This window comes from Corvus cornix, chromosome 3 (assembly GCF_000738735.6).
Source record: "Corvus cornix cornix isolate S_Up_H32 chromosome 3, ASM73873v5, whole genome shotgun sequence".
Classification (NCBI taxonomy): domain Eukaryota; kingdom Metazoa; phylum Chordata; class Aves; order Passeriformes; family Corvidae; genus Corvus; species Corvus cornix.
This window is the reverse complement of record NC_047056.1, coordinates 49,063,541-49,083,531: the sequence shown is the minus strand read 5'-3', so window position 1 is coordinate 49,083,531 and position 19,991 is coordinate 49,063,541. Positions and strand designations below refer to the sequence as shown.

The following is a 19,991-nucleotide window of genomic DNA, read 5'->3' as shown; positions in this document are numbered from 1 at the left end:
CTTCTTGATGGCTCCATGATGATTTATTGGTGTGCCTTTTCCAGGAAAAGCTACTTGTTTTTGAAATCACTTTTCTGGATAAGAATAGTGATGTTTTAGAAGTCTTTCTAAAAAGTACAAACCCACTGATTTACTGGTGTGCATTAACTTTGGTGCTCAGCATTACCAGAGCCTCGACCACCTTATTGGAAATTTGAAATGTGAATGCAATTCATATGACAATGATATCAAAATGAAATCAAATTAAAGCTTCTATTCAGCAAAATATGTTTTGATGTAAACATGTATTTTAGTGTTTTCTTCTGAATTGAGGAGAGTTTACTGTAGTATTTTGGATTCAACCAAGGTCTGATGGAATTGTTTTGATTATTGTATATAGCTCTCTTATTTAAATATAGTCATGTGCAGGGCTTCTTCTTCCTTTGAGTCAGCTACTAGGGAGTAATCACAAAGAGGGAAAAGATGATTTGTACCTACTCTATTAATAGGAAGTACATATTTTGCCTATGAACTTCCATGAAAAACACCCTACAAAGTTGTGATGGTGCCAGATAGACAAATGAGATCCATGGCAGAGTATGAAGCATGATGATGGGGAGAAGCTCTCTCTGAATACCTAGACTAGACTCAAAGCTGGAAGGGTTATCCTGGTGTATGGACTGTAAAATGAGGATCATGTCCCATGTACAGAGATCATGCACTTTCCAGTGGTGTATGTTTGAGGCTGATGCGTACACAAAAGGGTCCTCAGCACTTACTTTGTTAGGAGCTTGCCTTCCCTTATGGTATGTGTCCTCTCTCTGCAGTTTGTCGGAGCAAGGACTTTCTATCCAATTTTTTGTAACACCTAGCATAAAAGGGTTTATTCTTGGTTGGTTTCTCAATTAAAAAATAAACAATGATGATAAATTACTGTGCACCTACTGAGGTACAGCCATTTATGTATAGCAAATGATGATACAGTTCACTACGTTTAATGCCAAAATGGCATTTAAAGTCATTATTTATAACCAAGTATTCATCTATGTTGGAAAAAAAAATAGGTACACTTACAGTTTTTAAGTTGAAACAAAGGTGAAATACTTAGTGTTCTCTGATCGTTACTGTTAAATTTGCTAACATAGCATAACTTCATTTTCATTAACTTTTAAGGGGAATCCTATGATCCTTTTAACAAGACTTCTCTGAGTAATTACCTTGCAAATCTAATTCAAATGTAAATACTTTGTGAGATAATGTGCAATCATTACAGCAGTTAATATTGATAAATACAAGTAAAGCGTGGCTTGTAGAAGGGAATTGGAGATTTCAGTGGACCTGACATGTTTTGACCTCTATGGCTGCCTGCTTGAAACCCTGATAAACTGAAACAGCAACACTAAACAGTAGGTTAAGGGATGAAGCCTATTGAATCTCTGTTCTGTGAACAGTGGTGTAGAGCACACCCCCTAAATCAACATATTTATTGATTGGTTGTGTGAACGGTGATCAGGGTTCCCACTGGACTCCATGTTCTTGAAGATCCTTTCCAACCTAAAAGATCATGTTACATGTTAAATTAATGTTACAGGTAAAGCTTAAAGTCATTCTTTGTGTTCTGATACGTGTGCTCAGATATGCAAGGAAGATTGAAATAAAATCTCAATACTTTTAAAATTGTTTTTGCAACAGTATTTATTGTTTTACAGCACAGGAAATTTTTTTATTTTACCTTATTAGTGTACCTCTTAGCTGCAGGGTCAGAGTCCAGCTGTTACCATAACACTTAGAATCAAAAGTAAATGTTGTTAAATAGGGATCAGCTATTGTCTGACTAATGTTGTGATTATAAAATCAAGGATCTGGGTGGTACAGATCATGTATTTTAATTAGAGCTGCGGGATTTCTTGCACTTAAATGCAGAAAATCAGAATATCTTTAAGATTTTATTCGTTGGAAGTGCATATGTGTATTTCCTGAAACTTTGATTACTTTGTTCCTTTGTAGTCATGAGACACAGACAACTTGTTGGGATCATCCAAAAATGACTGATCTCTTCCAGTCCTTAGGTGAGTGCATTCATTAAAACATTGTGATTTTTATTCCATGAGTAAAAGCTGCATTTGGATACTGACCATGCTTGAGTTCCCATGAACTGAGTATAACAGCATTTCACACTTTGTGATGAGACACACCTTGCCCAAAACCTACTTCCTTGGTCATGCCATGTATTGTCTTTTGGTAATATTAATTCTGAACCATATGCTCTGACTGTATGCTTTAATGCAGTACCTTTTTTTTTCTTTTAACTTCACAAGGAATTGTCCAGTGATACAGGCTCTCTGCATGTTTAAACCAGGGTGCTGGTCTGCAAGGAACTAATTTTGGTAATAATTAGAGCAGCTACCTTCTCAGTAAAAGATAAACTGTATTATGAACTGTTCAACTAGTTCAACATGCCCTGATAGCATCAACGTTTACTGTGAAATCCCCTGTTCTAAGGAGAGGAAGGGTAAAAATGCTGTTAAGTGAGGAAAAAATGTTATTGTACCAATCCGTTTCTATAACAGAGTTTACAGCTATGTGACTGTAAAGCCCGGTTTACAAAGTCATTTAAGTCAATTATAGCTTAAACCATTTTTTTCTGTTAATGTGACATTTGCTGGCCTGTGTTTCCTGTTATCTGATGGAGTTATAAATTATTTGCGAAACTTACTGTATTTGAGTAATTGTCTGGAAACTACATACCAGTGCATTATATGTATGTGAAACTCTCCTGTATGTATACGTATTACATGTGTCAAATAGTGCCAGCATTTCTGCAGGGCCACTCTCTTTAAGGTCCTGGACTGTCAGAATCAGGAGGCTTTCCCTAAAGGTGGATTGGGTTGAGGTCCCAACTTGTCAGGTCTTTTAATTTGTTCTGATACATTCTATTAATTCATTGCAGAGAAGGGATATCAGACTTTTTCCAAAATATGAAGATTTATACATAAAGGAAAGTTATGGGCTCTATTTTTAGGGCTGCTCATGTTTCTGTTCTGCTGTTTCAGCCGACTTGAACAACGTGCGCTTCTCTGCCTACCGCACGGCCATCAAAATCCGGAGACTGCAGAAAGCACTGTGCTGTGAGTTGGGCCTTTGAGGCAAATTGTTTCTCTACAGTATTTGGGGAAGGGAGGGTCAGCTTCAGTCTAACAACATTAACAGTGGACCAGAGTCATCCTTGACACACTGTCAACCAGCAAAATGGCAAGAAGAATTGCTAACAGTAGGTGTCATTATTGCAAATAAATAAAATAAATTAATAAAAAAAAGAGATGCAGCAGGTAAGTTGAAATGGTATGCCCACTAAGAATTGTTTGTATCTCCAATTTTCTGTTCTGCAGGTATTATTTATATTGGTAGGTATTTATAAAGCACTTCCTATTATATCACAATTATGACTTAGTTCAGCAGCAAGTTGCAGGATTACCATGTTCATTCAAAATTTAGCAGCCTCAGAAGTGATAGATCACAAGATCTTGTCCTGGCCTCTGGACTTGGGACTTCAAGTCACACAGCAAGTACCACACTGCAGTTCTGTCCTGTGCAAAGCAAGCTGAATTTTAAAAACTATTAGGACTATGAATGGAAAATGAAATACATAAGAACATACATCTAACAGAAAGAAAATAGAGTGAAGTAGAAAAAGCAGAAGGAAACTGGACAATTTTGGAAGGAGATGTGGGATGTGAATGAGTGTGAAGGTCACAGATTTTAGACCTTTTGAAAGGTCTTGGCAACAGAGGGTATAAAGATGTATGATATTACCAAATTTTCTTGTTATAAATTAGGAGTCCTCGACATGGAAGGGCTTTTCAGCCCTGAGGAGTGCACAGTACTGCAGGCTGAGTAGGAACACAAGAAGTGCAAAGCCCTCCTAGGGGTGCAAGCGTGAAAGGAGCTGCACAAAGAGGGATCCCTTCCCACCCTCCAGGTGGTTAGTTTTCTTTACAGCCTAGAAGACAGCAGTCTGAACTTAGCTGGACTTCAGATATGCATCAAACTAAATGAAGCTTTGCCTGAGATGGTAGCTAGCTACTCCAGAAGCTGGACTGTATCTGTGCAGTACAGGCTCTTAGGAGTACCTTTCGCCACTTTTTCTTATGATGTGGTCCCACCAAGGACTACACCTTCATCTCCCAGCAGATGAAGACTAAAGCCTGTTACGAGCTTTTTCCTTGTCAGTGTTCTGGGTATAAAGTATTCATCAACATGTACCTAAAAACAAAAAACAAAGCAAGAGATCAGAAAGCAAAGTAAAATTCCCCTTGTGTGAGCTGCTCCACAGGGAGGAGTGGGAAAAAACAGACTGCATATGGCAGATGCTGGTCATGCTGCCTATCTCTGACAGACATACAGCTTTTCTAGTGAACTGTGTACATCAAGCTTCACTTTTGTTACTTCTAATAAGCTTTGAAGAGGTACGTACTTTCAGCTTTTGCTTTTACTGCAAAATATATCAATTTCTCTAATAACTGCTATGGTTAGCTCTCCTCATTCACAGATTTCAGAAATGCCATCCTGTTGTCTCCAGTTTCAGGGGAGGGAGGTGGAAGTGAGGACAGAAGGAAATAGTAAGAAGTAAAGAGAATACTTCAGTTTGAAAGAGCTAGGAGTAAAACATCTCTACAAGTCCAATCTGCCTCGTTATCAGTGAAGCTGTTTGTTTATTCCATCTTTGGGCGTCATGGGAGGGGGCAACAGCCAAAAAAATCTTTGTCTATATTATACGTGTGCTTGATAAAGAATCAAGGCAGGGAAGGAGTCGTCTTCTGTGCTACTGCCATTCATTCTTTGGTCTGAGTTACTTTAGTCTTCCATTGTACTTCCTGTAATTGTAACTGCAGATGCATTTTAAAGGTGTTTGGTTGCCGAATGCTTCAGAAAGGCTTATGTGCTAAGGCAAAGAAAACATCAAAACAAATCATCAAAAATGAAGGTCACTGTAAAATGTGACAAAGTGCTGTCACAGCCATGGTGTGTATATAATGTCAAAGGCATGTTTGGTGGGAACTGCCAAGAGCACAGCTGGAGCTGGATGCACAGTTCCACTTGCACCTGGTAGATTTTGGCTTTGCAGTGGGGACTGATAATGCAGTGTGAGTGCTTTACAAGCAGATTCAGGACCAATTTCACTTTAGAAAGTTCATTTGAGAGCTGTACTTTAGAAGACTTTGCTGATGCCTTATCTCTTCTTGGTAAGCGTCAAAAATCCTTGGCTTTGAGGAAGTTAATCACATTTTCCTCATTCTCCTTTTAAAATGAGAAGGTAGAGTTGTGTTTCTTCTTGTTTTGTTTTTTGACTTGTAGATTCCTTCAGAGACATACATTTTCATATACATGTATGTATTTTGCAGGAATATAAGAAAGATTGCAAGTTGGAAATAACAAATTCTTAGCCTCTGTCTCGGATTATGTGGGGCAGATGTAGTGAAAGCGCTTTCCACTGTAGCAGAAGAATGGGGCCAGAGAGAGTGTTCTGTGTTGCAGATTGTACTGGGCAACTGTGCAGCACCAGGTCCTGACTATGTTTTATTCTTGTGCAGCATACTTTAGCTCATTTTCAAGAAATTATAATGCCCCAGATACTGAAGTGTAGTACTGAAAGGCAAGAAGGGAACAGAATCACCATGTATACTCAGAATTCTGTTGCTGAGTTCCTCTAGGTGATTTAAAATTTAAGAATCTTAATAGGAATATCAACCATACAAGGGGAAAAAAATGGAACATTCAGACACCTGGGACTAAAAGTGAGAGCTGTGAGCACTTCCCTCAGTGCAGTCTCTTTGCAGGAACTGCTATCATTTGCAAGGTCTTTTTAATACAAAAACTCTACAGTAATGCCTGACTATTTTCCATGGGGTTACAGCAGCTTCAAATTTGCCATTAGCAGCTGCATGTAGTTACTTGCTTCTGAGTCACACACTCACATCTGCTTTAGCAGTGCTGAATGATATGGTTTCTATTTATAGTTTTTCTTTGGGAAAGTCTCCTTGCTGCAGGAAGGGAAGAAATGGCCCTTATGCCCATTGGTTGGTTAAAAGCAGGATTGGTCATTCAGCATATTTAAGCAGATGCAGAATGGTACTGCAAAAATGCACTGAAAGCTGTGTAGGCATCGTACCAGGAATGGCATAACAGGATAACTGCCTGTCTTATTCAGCCAGGTGAGTGCTGAAGTAAGCAGGAATGGAAGTAATTTCCTCTGGTTGTTCTCCATGGATAGTGCCATCTGAAAGTGTAAGTTTAGCTTAATTTGTATTAGTATAGCATCAGAGTTGTTGTGGTTTTTAGTACAAAAATACTGGAAGTACCTCTCCCAGGTCCTTCTGGAATGCTTAGGCAGAAATGTGAATGAGAAATCTTAATGCCATAAGATCAAGACATGAAGTTAGCATGCTTAGTGTCTGTTGAATTGCTGTTTTCAGTGCAAGGATGGTTATGTTAAGCCAAACCCAAAGGCTACAACTTTCTGGAATTCCAAAGCTTTCTGAATTTTCACAGGCTTTAGAAGGGGCAGGTTTTGTGTGCTGTCAGTCTGTTTTATGAAGCTAATTACCTGCTTTTAGTCAGCCATTAAATACCTTGCAGAAACAGGTTGCAAAATAACCAGAAAACACAAAAACCCCCGAATGAACAAAGAAGCAAAAAACTCCACAACCTAAACCAAAAGCTAACTCCAAAACAAAACCAGAAAACTGGTTGCATTAATTTTTATGGTGTTTTCTTTGTCATAAAGGTTTTTGAAATCATTAATAGAAAGTGTGAAAAGTGGCCATCTGAGTTCAGTATTTATGTGATCAGATAGCAGGTTGGCCTCACTTGGCTTCACCCCACGCCCTCCGCAGCTCAAAAAAGTAGTCAGGGTTACACTGTGAACTGTTTGTGGGTTCATGTTGTTTCTAAATATCCCTGTGAGCTTTTTCCAGTGTATCACATCCTTTCCAGCTGCTGTTGAAGATTATGCTGCAGTGAGTGTATTGCCAAACATTTCGGCTACCTCAAGTCAAACTAGTGGCAAGGTGTTTTGCTGCAATTACCAGTCTGCCCCTTAGAAAAATAGATGGCTGGCATTTGTTTGCAAGCCCAAGAGAAGGACTTAAAATATCCCCAAACAAACAAAAAAGAAAATGAAAAACAAACAAATGTAAACCTCTGCAAATTTAATGCTGTGAAGTTGGAGCAGAATGTACCAATTTTAGTGCAGGAGACGAAAGGCAAGGGCTGTGAGGTACTGTTTCTCTCTTTAAAAACATGTGAAGAAGGGTAGATGAGGGAAAAGGGTTTGGGAATGTAACCTTCTTTTGGTAGATGATCATTGAGTTCTTGACAGAATCACTCATCGCGGTTAATGTTATCTCGCTCCTGCTTCTTTTTCTGCTGTACTTGTTTTCCAGCCCAGATAGAATTACACAATTTTCACAGGCTGCAAATCTGAAGTCCTTATTTAACATTTTTATTCTCCTCCTCTGCTCTTGTGAGACCCCACTTGGATACTGCATGCAGATCTGGGCCCTCAGCACAGGAAAGATGAGGACCTGTTGGAGCAGGTCAACAGGCAAGCAATGAAGATGACTGGGGGCTGGAGCACCTCTCCCATGAGGAAAGGCTGAGAGGGCTGAGGTTGTTCATCCTGGAGAAGAGAAGGCTACAGGGAGACCTTATAGCAACCTTTCAGTACCTAAAGGAGGCTTATAAAAAATAGGGAGAGGAACTTTTTTAAAAAGACAGATTGTGATAGGACAAGGCGATACACTTCTAAACTAAAAGAGGAGACATTTAGATTAGATATTAGAAAGAAATACTTTACTGTGAGGGTGGTGAAACACTGGCACAGGTTGCCCAAAGAAGTTGTGGATGCTCTCTCCCTGTCACTGTTCAAAGCCAGGCTGGATGGGACTTCAAGCAACCCGATCTAGTGGGAGGTGTCCCTGACCATGGCAACAGGGTTGGAACTAGATGATCTTTAAGGTCCCTTCCAACAAAAATCATTTTCTGATTCTATGATTCATTCTGATGATTGATGAAGAGCAGTTCACAGCACGTCAGGGATTAACATGTTAATTTTATTTTTTTGTTTGAGAGATGACATTTATAGTGCGAGTGTGTTACTGACTCTTCACAAACAGCTCACTGTGAGCTTGTAATATACTTCAACTGCATGTTATGTATATTGTAGCAAGCATACTAATACATTGCAACTATTTTTTTTACTTAGTCCTTGCTTCTGTAAAAAAAAGTCACTGAGGGCTATACCATGTATTCCTCTTTTCTGCTTCCTTTTGCAAAAGGAATTAGAAGAGCTCATTGATGGCCTTTTATTTTCACCATGCAAACCCCAGATTTTCAGAGTCATATTTGAATGGTTTTGAGAGCAAAACCCTTCTCCTGGGTAAGATATTCATTGCATCACCAACTGCTTATATAAAGAATTCTGTAATAAAGGAGATAAAAATATTTTTAAATAAATAAATAGCATTTAGTGTTATGGAAAACTACAGTGAATACTGTTCCTGTGTCCCTCTCCCTGCTTTCTTTTAAGCCCTAATTTAGCAACTGTTCAGTTAATCAGGCCTCATTACATTATTACGACCTTTAAGAAAGAGTTCTTACCTAAGAATTTGCTCAAAAGTGATCGTCATTTTATAGGATTTTGCTTTATGGTAAATGCGAAGAATCCTGTAAACCTAGTGAATTGTCTGTGTGTGCATCCAAAGTTAGGATCCTCTAATTATACAGACTACTTCAGCAGCTATTTTAATGCTGTTCTGAGCAGGGTCATTATGATGTTCTTATTCTAGGGTTTTTTTTAATATATAGTATCAAAATGCTGTTGACTTGTCACAGAGAATGTTTTGTCACTATAATGTTACTAAAGGAAAGCCACTGGGCCAGTTGTTTGCAGTGTTTGCCACAATTTGCACATGAGCAATTATTGTCAATGCTATGCTCAGGCATCTACATTCACACCTTTTTTTAAAAAAATTTCTTTCTATTTTTTTTTTAACTTACTATTTTTTTTTAAACCTATTATTAGTGGACCTGTTGGACCTGAACACAACAAGTGAAGTTTTCAAACAGCACAAGTTGAGTCAAAATGATCAGCTGATTGGTGTCCAGGATGTGATCAGCTGTCTCACTACCATCTACAGTGGACTTGAAGAGAAACACAAAGATATGGTGAATGTTCCTCTCTGTGTAGACATGTGTCTTAACTGGCTACTCAACGTGTATGATAGGTAAGAAAAATGGGGTTTTTTTGTCACTGCACGTACCCCCAGGAATTATAAATTATAACGCCTTAAAAGCTTCTTTATTAAAAGGTTATCTTTTGATGGTTTTGAGTCCATAACGAAAGTGCAGTTGCATGCAATGAGATGTGTCTTATGCTGTCCTGCTCAGCACTGAACTAAGGTTACACTGCTTTTACACTACTAACAAAGAAACACTGAAAGGATTTCAAGAAACGTGTATGTGAGTAGAGAGCTAGAACACTGCTTTAGCTGTGTTCCTATGGTGAATGTTCCAAGTTTTCCAGACTGATTGCCATTCATATCAGATTCTATTTCTGTCATAGGTGGCGACAGTTGTTTCATGTATTTTACACTTAGTTACTTGCACACATAATCCTGGATGAGCTCCCTGCACCGAGTCCTCTATCGGATGGAGGTTGTTCTGATCTCAGCACTAAAGCCCGTCTGATTCTGGAGGGTCAGCAGTGTCCTAGTTCTGGCTCAATTCCAGCCTGTACAGCTCCTGCCATGGATCAGTTCTGAGGGCTGGTGTTATGTGGTCCACCTGCCCCTGTTCTGGTAGCAAGGCTGTGTTTCCCAAGGGCATTGAGTTTGCCTCAAGAATGTTTTGGAATGCTTACAGTAAGAACTTGTGGGTTTATATAAATACACATTTGCGGTTTCCAGAGAGAACTAAGTCCCAAAAAACATGAGAATGTCCACTCCAGCAGCCCCTTGTGGTTTTGGCCAGTTCTTTCTGAGCCCCTTGCCCCTTCTTTCTCCTACTGGAAATTGAACTCTGCCCTCTCTGCCCTGCCCTATGTCAGCCTGCATGACCTGCAACCAATCTGCTTTAATTAAGTTGTGCTTTATAGTCATGAGTTCGTTGCTTATTTTTCTTAGCGGCATTTGCTATTCTTATCTCCATTGTGTAGTGAAAACTGGAGAAAGACTTGGTTTCTATCAGCTCCTCCGTGCCCTATAATGTGTCTCCTTACATTGCTTCAGCAAAGGCATTTCAGGACTCTTCTGGAGCTGACTAAAGTCTCAGCAGTGCAGTACAGGTTGTGGTCACTTCAGTGTCTCTGATTGAATATGTGCTATACTTCAGAGCTATAAACAGAATTACAAATCAGAATTTCTGAGCTCCATGAGGGTGGTTACAAAATTTATTTCTTTCTCTCCATTTGAAGTTGAAAAGAGCAAAAGTATTTCTTGAATAGTGATAAAAATTCTTATACCTGGCTTTGCAAAAGGGAGCTTTTACTTGTAGATGTATGCATTATCTTCAATATGTTCACTCAGTCCCAAATTCTAAGAGTTCATAGCTTTTTGCTTTTTCCCCTCAGAGGATTACATACCAGTTCTCCTATACTTCATGGATATATTACTTTATTTTGGTTTTAGGGGAGAGGGAAGGAGGGAACAGAGTACATAGAACCATTTATCATTTATGTGCTGGCTACTGGCATTCAAACATTGCTGTTAAATATTGTGGCATTCTTGTTAGTCGGACTTCTCCTCATTACTGATGAAAAATTAGAGGGTCCATCAAATATTAACTAGGACTTCTTCCTGCAATTATTTTTATTTTGTAAAGTTCTGTATTGTGAGTGAATAAACACATCACTTGCAAACATTGCAGTAGATTAGGTGAGTTGCTTGACTTAAATGTTATTGGCAGTTTAGAATAAGACACATAATAATGTCAGAGAATTTTTTGTAGATACTGGTTGGGTTTTGTTTTCTTTCAGACTGAACACAAATCTATTGTATTTTTTCAGCTTACCTTTGCTTCCTAACTTCAGTTAGAAGTCAGTTGTTTAATCTGTTCATATTTAAAATGCACTTAGTAAGCAGCAACCCTTTTTTTCAATAATGTTTCCAGTGTCTCCCATTTCCCCTTGAGTATTATGTTAAAACATAGTGTAGATAATTCTTCAAGCCCCTTAAATACTTGAGTCTTTATTCAAACTTTGAAAAATCAAGGATGAAGGTTTACTGAGAGAAAATTACTTTTTACAGTTGTTTCCTTGTTCCCCTTTCAAATTCACTCCAGGAAGAAAAAGAAATGCTAAAAAGACCAGGCACCAATTTTAAGCTGGAATTTTTGGTTTTGTTTTCTAAATTGGGCATTGCAAAAGAGCTAATTTGTGTCTTGGCATTTCCGTTGCATATATTGCATTGGTGTTACACATATACAATGTGTCAAGTTGTTAAACTGCCTACAAAAACATCTGTTAGTCACATGCTGCACCTGAGATTTAATTACAGATTCACAGATTAATGGCAAACTGAATGGCTCTCCAGACAACCTGCAGATGTCTTTGGCCCTTAAAAAGAATCAATTTATTTTTAGAAAAGGTCTGTTATGTTCTGGTATTTTCTGGCACATCAGGAATGATTCATTCTGAGCAGAGGAGAGAAACACTGAAATTACTCAGTGACTTTTACTATGTCAAGGACTCAAAGGTTCTTCCAGACAGCAACATCTGCCCTTGTAAACATTTTCCAAACTTAAAGTTCTTTGTTTTGGCTAGTCCAGAGTTGTTGTGTTGTGTTTGGTTTTTTTTTTTTTAAATGAAATTAAAGATAAATATCTTAATACTTAATATGAGAACTGTGAAGGAAATTTTTTGCTCTGTAAAATCATTTGGCTAGGCCAGTGTTTAAAGCATCCAAAAGCAACAGCTGGTGGTTTTTCTTTTGAACTATATACTGTCAAATTTGCTGAAATCTCCAGACATCATTTATATAAAAAGGACTGATAGCTTTCAGTACTGATGGAATAGCTTAACACCCCTTGAAATGAGTTGTTTCTATATGTACTGATTCAGGGTGATGACTCATTTCAATTAGAATTACCCATAAAGAAACTTTTATGTGCACTGTTTAAACATTTTGCAATGTTTATCTGACTTCCTGTATTTCAACTTTTAAATTTTCTTAAGGTTTTTTTTCTAATGTTATGATGCTTTTGATAATGCCTTCTTTTAAATTGAATTTCTTTGGTACATTAGTCTGAGCAGGGTATCTGTGGTATTTATGCTGACATTTTCTGTGTGATCAAAACTGTCTTTCATGATCATTCTCTGTGGCCCAGTCTTCCCCCGAAAAATCACAACTTTGTTATTTATCATTGCGCTCATACACCTGGCAGCTTCTAACACCAGGCTGAGTTAATAGCCCTGGCCTCACCAGCGTGTTCATTTCAGTAAAATCTGAACTTCTGAGGAATGAGGATGAGACACCTGCTCAGTCAGCCTTAACTTTATGCGCTGGTTTTGACAGTAGCTGATGGAAGTTTTCTGCATGCACTCCAGTTGTATCCCCTGTGTTTATGATGGCTGCTTGGATTCATCGAGCACTCAGTGGGAGCAGCTTAGCAGGCTATGATAGCAGTAAGAAGGCTGTGGCCCTGTTTAAGGCAGGAGAATGAGCTCCTTTGTCTGACTTGTCTGTGGGTGATTAAGGGGAGGTGTCTGTGCTGACCTTCATTGATCTACCAGGCTGCCTCGTGTAACTGGTAGCTGCAGTCCTGGTAGTCCTTAGCTGCAGTGTCAGTGTTCTCTAGGCTTGAGAGCTCTGTGACAAGAGAAGGCTGAACTGTGCTGGGCTCATCTTCATCCTCTAGTTTTCCTTGTTGGTACCTGATGTTTTTATGCTATTGTCCCTCTTCCCCCAGGGACATAGGTTCCTCTAGACTTCATATCATAATTTTGTTTTCTAAGATTCTTTATTGTGTATTCCTGTTTGCAGTCTCCTGTATTTAATCTTGTTGCCTGTTTGACAACTTTTTTTTTAATCTGGCTAACTCCTGTATGCAGCTGTGCCCATCACTGGTTGTCTCTTTGGCATTCACATACTTAGATAAAATGCTTATATTTATTAGGTCTGTCTGTGCCATCACAATGCTACAGAATATTTGCATACCATTGCTGGTAAACAGTAATTTTTTACACTTACATTCAGCAATTACATATTAATTATATCCTTAGTATGTTTCTAATTTACAAGTTCACACGCCTCTGTTTTGGCTATGATATAGACTGTGTTTGCCTATCAAAGAAGTTTTGGATCCTAATTCTGTGTTAGGAAATTACTTAGAGAAAGGAATAGATTCAGTCTCCCCTTCATCAGGATCAGAGCAAAAAATGTCTGAGCTGCTTAAAGTGGCTAAAAACCAGTATCAGTTGATTTTGTAATGACAAGGATGCTTGTATTGCTATGAGTCTGAATAGTGGGCTGACTTTTGTGGCATATATGACCCATAAATTTTTAAGAATTCAGGCATTAAAAAGTTTCTTGAACCTTGCTACTGTAAGGCCTTGATTCTTAGATGTTCATACACATAGGGCAGTTAGGTGGTTGTGCTGCCATTCAGAGGCACCTTGCAAGACAGGCATGTGGCAAAGCAGCCTTATAGTCTCCCAGCAGGTCGAGGGAGGTGATCCTGCACTTCTGCTCAGCATTCATGAGACACATCTGGAGTGCTGTTTCCAGTTATGGGCTCCCCAGGATAAAAGAGACATGGACAAACTGGCATGAGTCCTGTGAAGTACCGTGAAGACAGTTTAAGGACTTGGGTGTATCCGTAGAGGCTGAGCTTTTCAACCTGAAGAAGTTTCAGGGGGATCTTATCAATGTGCATAAATACCCAATGGGAACAGAAGAGAAGATGGAGCCAGGCTCTCCTCAGTGCTGTGCAGTGACAGGACAAGAAACAGCAGGCACAGCCTGAAACACAGGAAATTTTGACATATGAGAAAAAGATTATTTTAATGTAAGAGTGATCAAACAGTGCCACAGGTTACTCAGAGAAGCTGTTCAGTCTCAATCCTTGAAGATACTGAAGTGATGGGATGTGATCCAGGAAAACCTGCTCTACCTAACTGAGCAGGGGCATTGGTCTCTGGAAGCCTCTCCTAATCTAGGTGGTTTTGTGACTCACTAAGCTGGGAAATCTTAAACCATTGACTTGGAAATGTCAGGACTACAAAGTCTATAGGTTTGGGGGGGAGAGAGGGAGTGTGTGTGGCATTTGGTTTTGGTGTGTTGGGTTTTTTTACTGTATATATGTCATTACAGTGCTAATATTTATCTGTCTCCAAGAAAGAGACTAGGGATAAATATGTTGCTCTTTCAAAAAATGTAATATTGCAGGCTTTGTAATTATTTATGTAATCTATTGAGAAAATGCTTTTTGTGTGAAGGAAGTTTTTCACAGACCCTACAGAAATCTCCTGAAATCAGGAGAAGCTTGAAGCCTTGAGAGAAGTGCCCATATCTTGTAGCTGCAAAGTCTCACTTTGTCTTTAATAAACAAATGATGTGGTCAGTCCTGAGTTAAATCAAACCCAAATGAATGTTCACTTTTTTTTCTGATGACTGTAAATTTAAAACACAAACAACCCTACACAGGAAAGGATAGGGAAATAACTTTATCAGGGTGTAAAATGAGCCATTTAGATGGCAAGGTATGCCAGAATGATGTAGTGTCTGTGATTGAAAGAGGTAATTTGAAGCTAAGCTTGAATATATAAAAAGGTGGCACTTTTATAACATTCTGGAAAATTGTGTCCTGATTTTCCAGCTGGGCAGTAAAAGTAATAGATGTTTTTGATTAATTTGGCAATAATTTCTCTGCACCTCTATTCCATCTTATGGAATGAAGATACTGCTGTCTAGTGTCACTAGATGAGATGATGTTGTAAAGAAAAATGCATTAATATTTGTAAGTTGCTTAGCTAATTTATCAAGAACCCAGGAGTAAATTAATAATTTTGTATTCAGCACAACATTTGTGAAGTAAATCAGACAGCAGACCATATGCTGAATGGATAGGATAGAGAGAGAGATGTAATAATCACTCCAGAAGTAATTAAAGTATATATAATTTCTGTGTGCAGAAAAGACGAAAGTAAGGTTTGAAGGGGTATCAAATTTAGTGTTATCTTACTTGTTGTTGAAAGACCCAGCTAACCTTATGTGTGTAGTACATACAGTTTAACTATTCTGATGATTTTTTTTATGCCACATCTCATTTAAAGACAAATTGTGTCATGTTTTTTCATTTTTGAAAGAAGAAAGAATTTTTCAGGATATGTTTCTGCATTGATCTTTTGAACTTTAAAATTTTTCTTTTCCATGTAAGCTGGGTTTATTGTTTTAGTATCTTTTTGAACAGCATTTCTCTTTCAGGCTTAACATTACTTGCTTTGGTACCACTTACCTCTTCTCAAGTTGTTCTTTAGGTTTGGACGTACTTTTTGTCATGCTAGACAAGATGTGCCTGAAGTCACATTGCTTAAAAAGAGTAACAGCTCCACATCATTGAATTAGTGCATGGGATTGCCTGTTTATGTCCTGATATTACGTGTATGTCAGAACATTTTAAACATAAAACAAAAAACTAAAAAACCAGAACAAAACAAATGAGAAAAAAGAAAGGGAAAAAAACCCATCATAATTAATTACTGTGATATGAAAACTTGGTTTTATTTTGCAGTCCTTGTGTTTCACACTGAGTAATAGGCCTTCCTGCTGTGTGCTCATGTATTTTTTTCTGTCTATATCACATTAAGAAATGACTTTGGGAACTTTACAGAGCTAAATGTCTGTTCTTTTGTAGTAATACAAGCTGTTTTGACATGTAAACCACTTGGAAGGGAAGCTGAGCTTTTGTAAGGGAAGAATTCACAGTGTAATTTGTAGCGTTAATTTTTTTTTTTGAGATCTGAAGTATATTTGAAATACAACTCTCCAATGTCTTTGTATTTTTTAATAGACTTGAGTTGAAATGAAATAAAATGAAACTGTACTGAATTGTCTTATCTTTATAATTTCAGTGGCCGAACTGGAAAAATTCGAGTGCAGTCCCTGAAAATTGGCTTGATGTCTCTTTCTAAGGGCCTTCTGGAAGAGAAGTACAGATGTAAGGAAGAATTTCTTTTACAAAATACTCTATATAATTAAGTCATGTACAATGACAAAGCACCTAGCAAAATTTGTAGTAAAACATTTCTCATGCCTGTTGCAAAGCAGTTTTGTTTTGAGTAAGTAAAATAGAAATACTTTTATTATCGCCAGTGACAATGGTTAAAGGAGAATTTATATCTCGACTGGAAAGTATTGCTGTCAGTTCTGAATCATCAGAAGTCACAGTACTGCAGTCTCCAAAAGAAAAGGAGAATATAGCTGTGTGGAAGATAGAGAAGTATTATATTTGATTCTGTTCTCTCTTGTATGTGTGTGTGTTTTGTTTAGGGAAAAATCAAGCAAGTTAGTGCTGGTTGCATTGATTGATATGGTTGATAAAGCAAGGAAATATATCAAAATTCTGCAATTGTATTTAGTGGTTTACGAGAAAGTCTATCTAAACTCTGAAAATGGTTTTCCAGTATATGTGCTTTCTGCCAGAATTGCACAGTGAAATTTTAAATTATGTTGATTTTAGTAATCTCAGAAGCTTGAGAAATACTGAGTAGTATAAAGGTATTTCACAAAAATAAATGCAGGAGCAGAAGAGGATTGAATAACTTTGTGGCAAAAACCCCCTGACAAATACAGAAAAAAAGATGAAGCACTGTATTAGAGCATTCTAGATGATGAACGTTTACATATTATGCACATAATCTTAAATTTGCTGTTCTTTACAGTAGTTCCTTGACTTATTTTGGAAACACATAAAAAAAAGTATAGAGAGACTGAATTTGCTTCATGTAATTTTGGAGCTCTGCAAAAATTTCTGCTTTCCTTAGGAGCATTTTTAGGCAATCTTGTAAACTCAGTTATTAACATTGAACAAAAGTAGAGGTGTTTTATGCATACATATTTTGACATCTGAATGACACCCTGAGACTTTGGGTTTTTTAGTTTCCTTCTGTCGTTTGATATATGTGTGAAGTATTCCATAACTAAAAAAGAGCTTGACAGACATACCTTTGTTCCATAATGACAATTCAGAAGGTAATCTGCTGTTCTGTGTGAAATAAAAAACTTTAATAAAGTGTAGGAGTTAGGCTGTGAATGATAAGCTGATAACCCTAGGAAAAGATGGTTTTTAAAAAAAAACTCCAAAACCTGAGAATACTCACATTAAATTGCTATTGGTAATATATTAGTATACAGTTGCCAAATACAGGCACTGAAGCAGAATAAGGAAATTACTTGGTCAACTTCATATTTATGTTGTTGCTTTGTGTTTAGTAGTAAAATTAAAATGGCAGCTGATGGTGGCTACAGATTTTACATAGTTTATATCAACAAGATGGACTTTTACTCTGAAGGATGCTGTGAGAAGTCCTAAAAAAATTAGTAGAGACTAAGTCTCAGAAAACTTTTGTGCCAAGTGATCATAACTTCAACCTGAAATACATCTGAAATTAAAGTAGTTGCTTGTGTTCTCAAAGCAAAGAATTAATAGTCAGATAATGCATCCTTTTTGTTGTTGTAACTCCTGTTCTGATCAGTGTACCAGGCTTTGATATCTGTTAGCTTTATTGTCCTTATGAACCTTAAAATTGTCACAAAAATCTCTTCGAAAGAAATTTTGCTAAAGAAGGGAGTGTATGTCAGGTACTGTTCTTGGCTCGTGGTGGCTTTGAAGTCAGCATTTTGGGGTCCTCTGGGATGAGCTGTCACAGACTCATCTTTGATATGAGCTCTTTTACTTGTTTTGATTTTGTCATACCCTACTAATCACCTCTTGTTGAGAGAAATGTTGTCATATCTACTGAGTTTTCAGTCCTTGAGTGAAAATTGTAATTCCTAAATATTTTCAAGAAAGTCACTTGGAAGAAAAAGCAGGACCCCCAAACATGGGTGCTTAATACTAATTACCTGCCTTCTGATTTTTCCCTTTCTCGGACCAGCTCCTGGCATTTGCTTCTCCTTTTGGCTGTTTCTTCTAAGCACTTCTGAGGCGTTGGCAATCACAGGCTCCTCTAAGAGTGACAGTCATTGGATGGTTGTGGTTAGAGCCCTTAGCGGAGCACAGACTGTGCCTTAAATGCTGTAGCTTTGGAGAGGCATACTCTTCTTAGGGTAGCTGGTGGTAAAACAAGCAAGTTTCTTGTTTAAAAAACTTTTGGATGAGCCTTTCATTCTCTTGTAAAACTCTTGAATGGATCTTTTGCTGCTCAAGTGTTCAGCCTTCCTAGAGACTATATGTTCATTTCCAGTATAGGTAGGATCTTTCCACTTGACACATTTTTGACAAATGTTTTGGAGAAATTAACAAATGTTAATTAACAAATGTGAATTTAACAAATGTTTTAGGGAAATTTCTGTGGGTTTTGGTTTTTTTTTTTTAATTTACTTAAGCTTCTTTTTAAGATTCTAGACTTCAGGGTTGATGTGAAAATGGATATTTAATTAAAAGTCCCAATTGCTTTAGAGGAAACATTGAAGCCTCAATTAAAGAATGCCTATTCTTGAAAATGTTTAAGACATGCTTAACTTCAAGCACATGCCTGGGTGCTCCTGAGAATAAAAATGGATCTGCAAAAGTAATTCAGTAACTGCGAGCTGCTTACATCTATGCTTTAGGACGAGGAGTCTCGGGCTTCTTTTCTGTTGTTGAGGCCAATATCCGAGTCTGGCTGTAACCATGTTATTCTCTGCTGTCTCTTCTGACCAGGAGGGTCACTTGTGAAATACATAAGAATGCATTTGTGTGCCCTTCACTCTTACCTGCGCTCATTTCTAACACCCAAAGCCAAATCTGGCAGTAGAAACAGAAAAAGACCCATATGGAGTTTTTTACAGTGTGTAGCTTTTGGGTCATGTCCTTTAATGTATAAAATCTGTATGATTTGAGATGAAAAAGAAGGGCTACTTGATAAGTCTCATCTCCAAATCAGTTCAGTTTTCAAGTGATGTACAATGTCCTTGGAATGTGGTGGGGTTTTTTTTACTGTTATGTTTGTTGCACATTTTCAAACCATTTGGAAGTAACTAAAAAATAAAAAGAAGAAATTAGAATGTGCATTCTGTTTGTGACAATGCAACATAAAATGTGTGTTGTGGACACCGTTTTACTAATTATCTTATTATCATTTTGATAGGAATTTAATAAACTTTTCAATATTTTCAAGTATCCCTTTCTTTATCAATCATTAAGTACATTTTTTTCAGGTTGTCCAGCTAAGTTGCAGTTTGAGTTCCACTGGTTGTAATCCTCAAAATACTAGTGTGAGGCTGAATTTATTTGACTGATTTCTCTTTTCCTGGTTTCTGTTTTTTTCATATGACTCAAGTCTGAATAATATTTTCTGTGCTTCCTCAGTCATTCTTCTTTGGTAGAGTCCATTATACAATTTAACTTTTATATCAACGCATTTTATGTTGAAACTCCTTTAGTGTGTATATACATGTTAACAGACTCCATTTGAAAGAGTTTGGGCTTTTGAGCTTGCTGGTGGGTGATGTAGAGAGTCCCCTTTCCCACTGTGGTGAATAGGGTGTCCGGGTGCTCCCTGTCAGAGCTAAACCAGGCTCTCCTCCATCTGCCGCTTGAGAGTGGCTCTTGCCGTGCCTCCCTTGCCAGGGAGTAGCTCATGGGTTATTGGAAGCAGGTAGGCCAGATAGCAAGAGTATTCTCACTTTCCATGCCTTCAGTTTAGGAGCTCTCCTGCTGTGTGTCGCACTGAAGGCATTGAGGTGTTTGGAAAAGAGGATACCATCCGTGGACTCCCTTACACCTGGACAGTCTTTGGTTGTGGCACAGCTGCC

At 37.9% G+C, this 19,991-nt stretch overlaps 1 protein-coding gene across 6 annotated transcripts in view; it reads left to right on the top strand.

The window, feature by feature from the left end:
- Window positions 1–19,991, top strand: part of UTRN (utrophin) — a 356,530-nt gene that overhangs the window by 293,585 nt on the left and 42,954 nt on the right. For all 6 annotated transcript variants that reach the window (XM_039567915.1, XM_020583681.2, XM_020583682.2 and 3 more), the window contains 4 exons: window positions 1,987–2,048; window positions 3,033–3,107; window positions 9,062–9,263; window positions 16,106–16,191. In XM_039567915.1, the coding sequence (XP_039423849.1) occupies window positions 1,987–2,048; window positions 3,033–3,107; window positions 9,062–9,263; window positions 16,106–16,191 (425 nt within the window). The remainder of the gene's footprint in view (window positions 1–1,986; window positions 2,049–3,032; window positions 3,108–9,061; window positions 9,264–16,105; window positions 16,192–19,991) is intronic.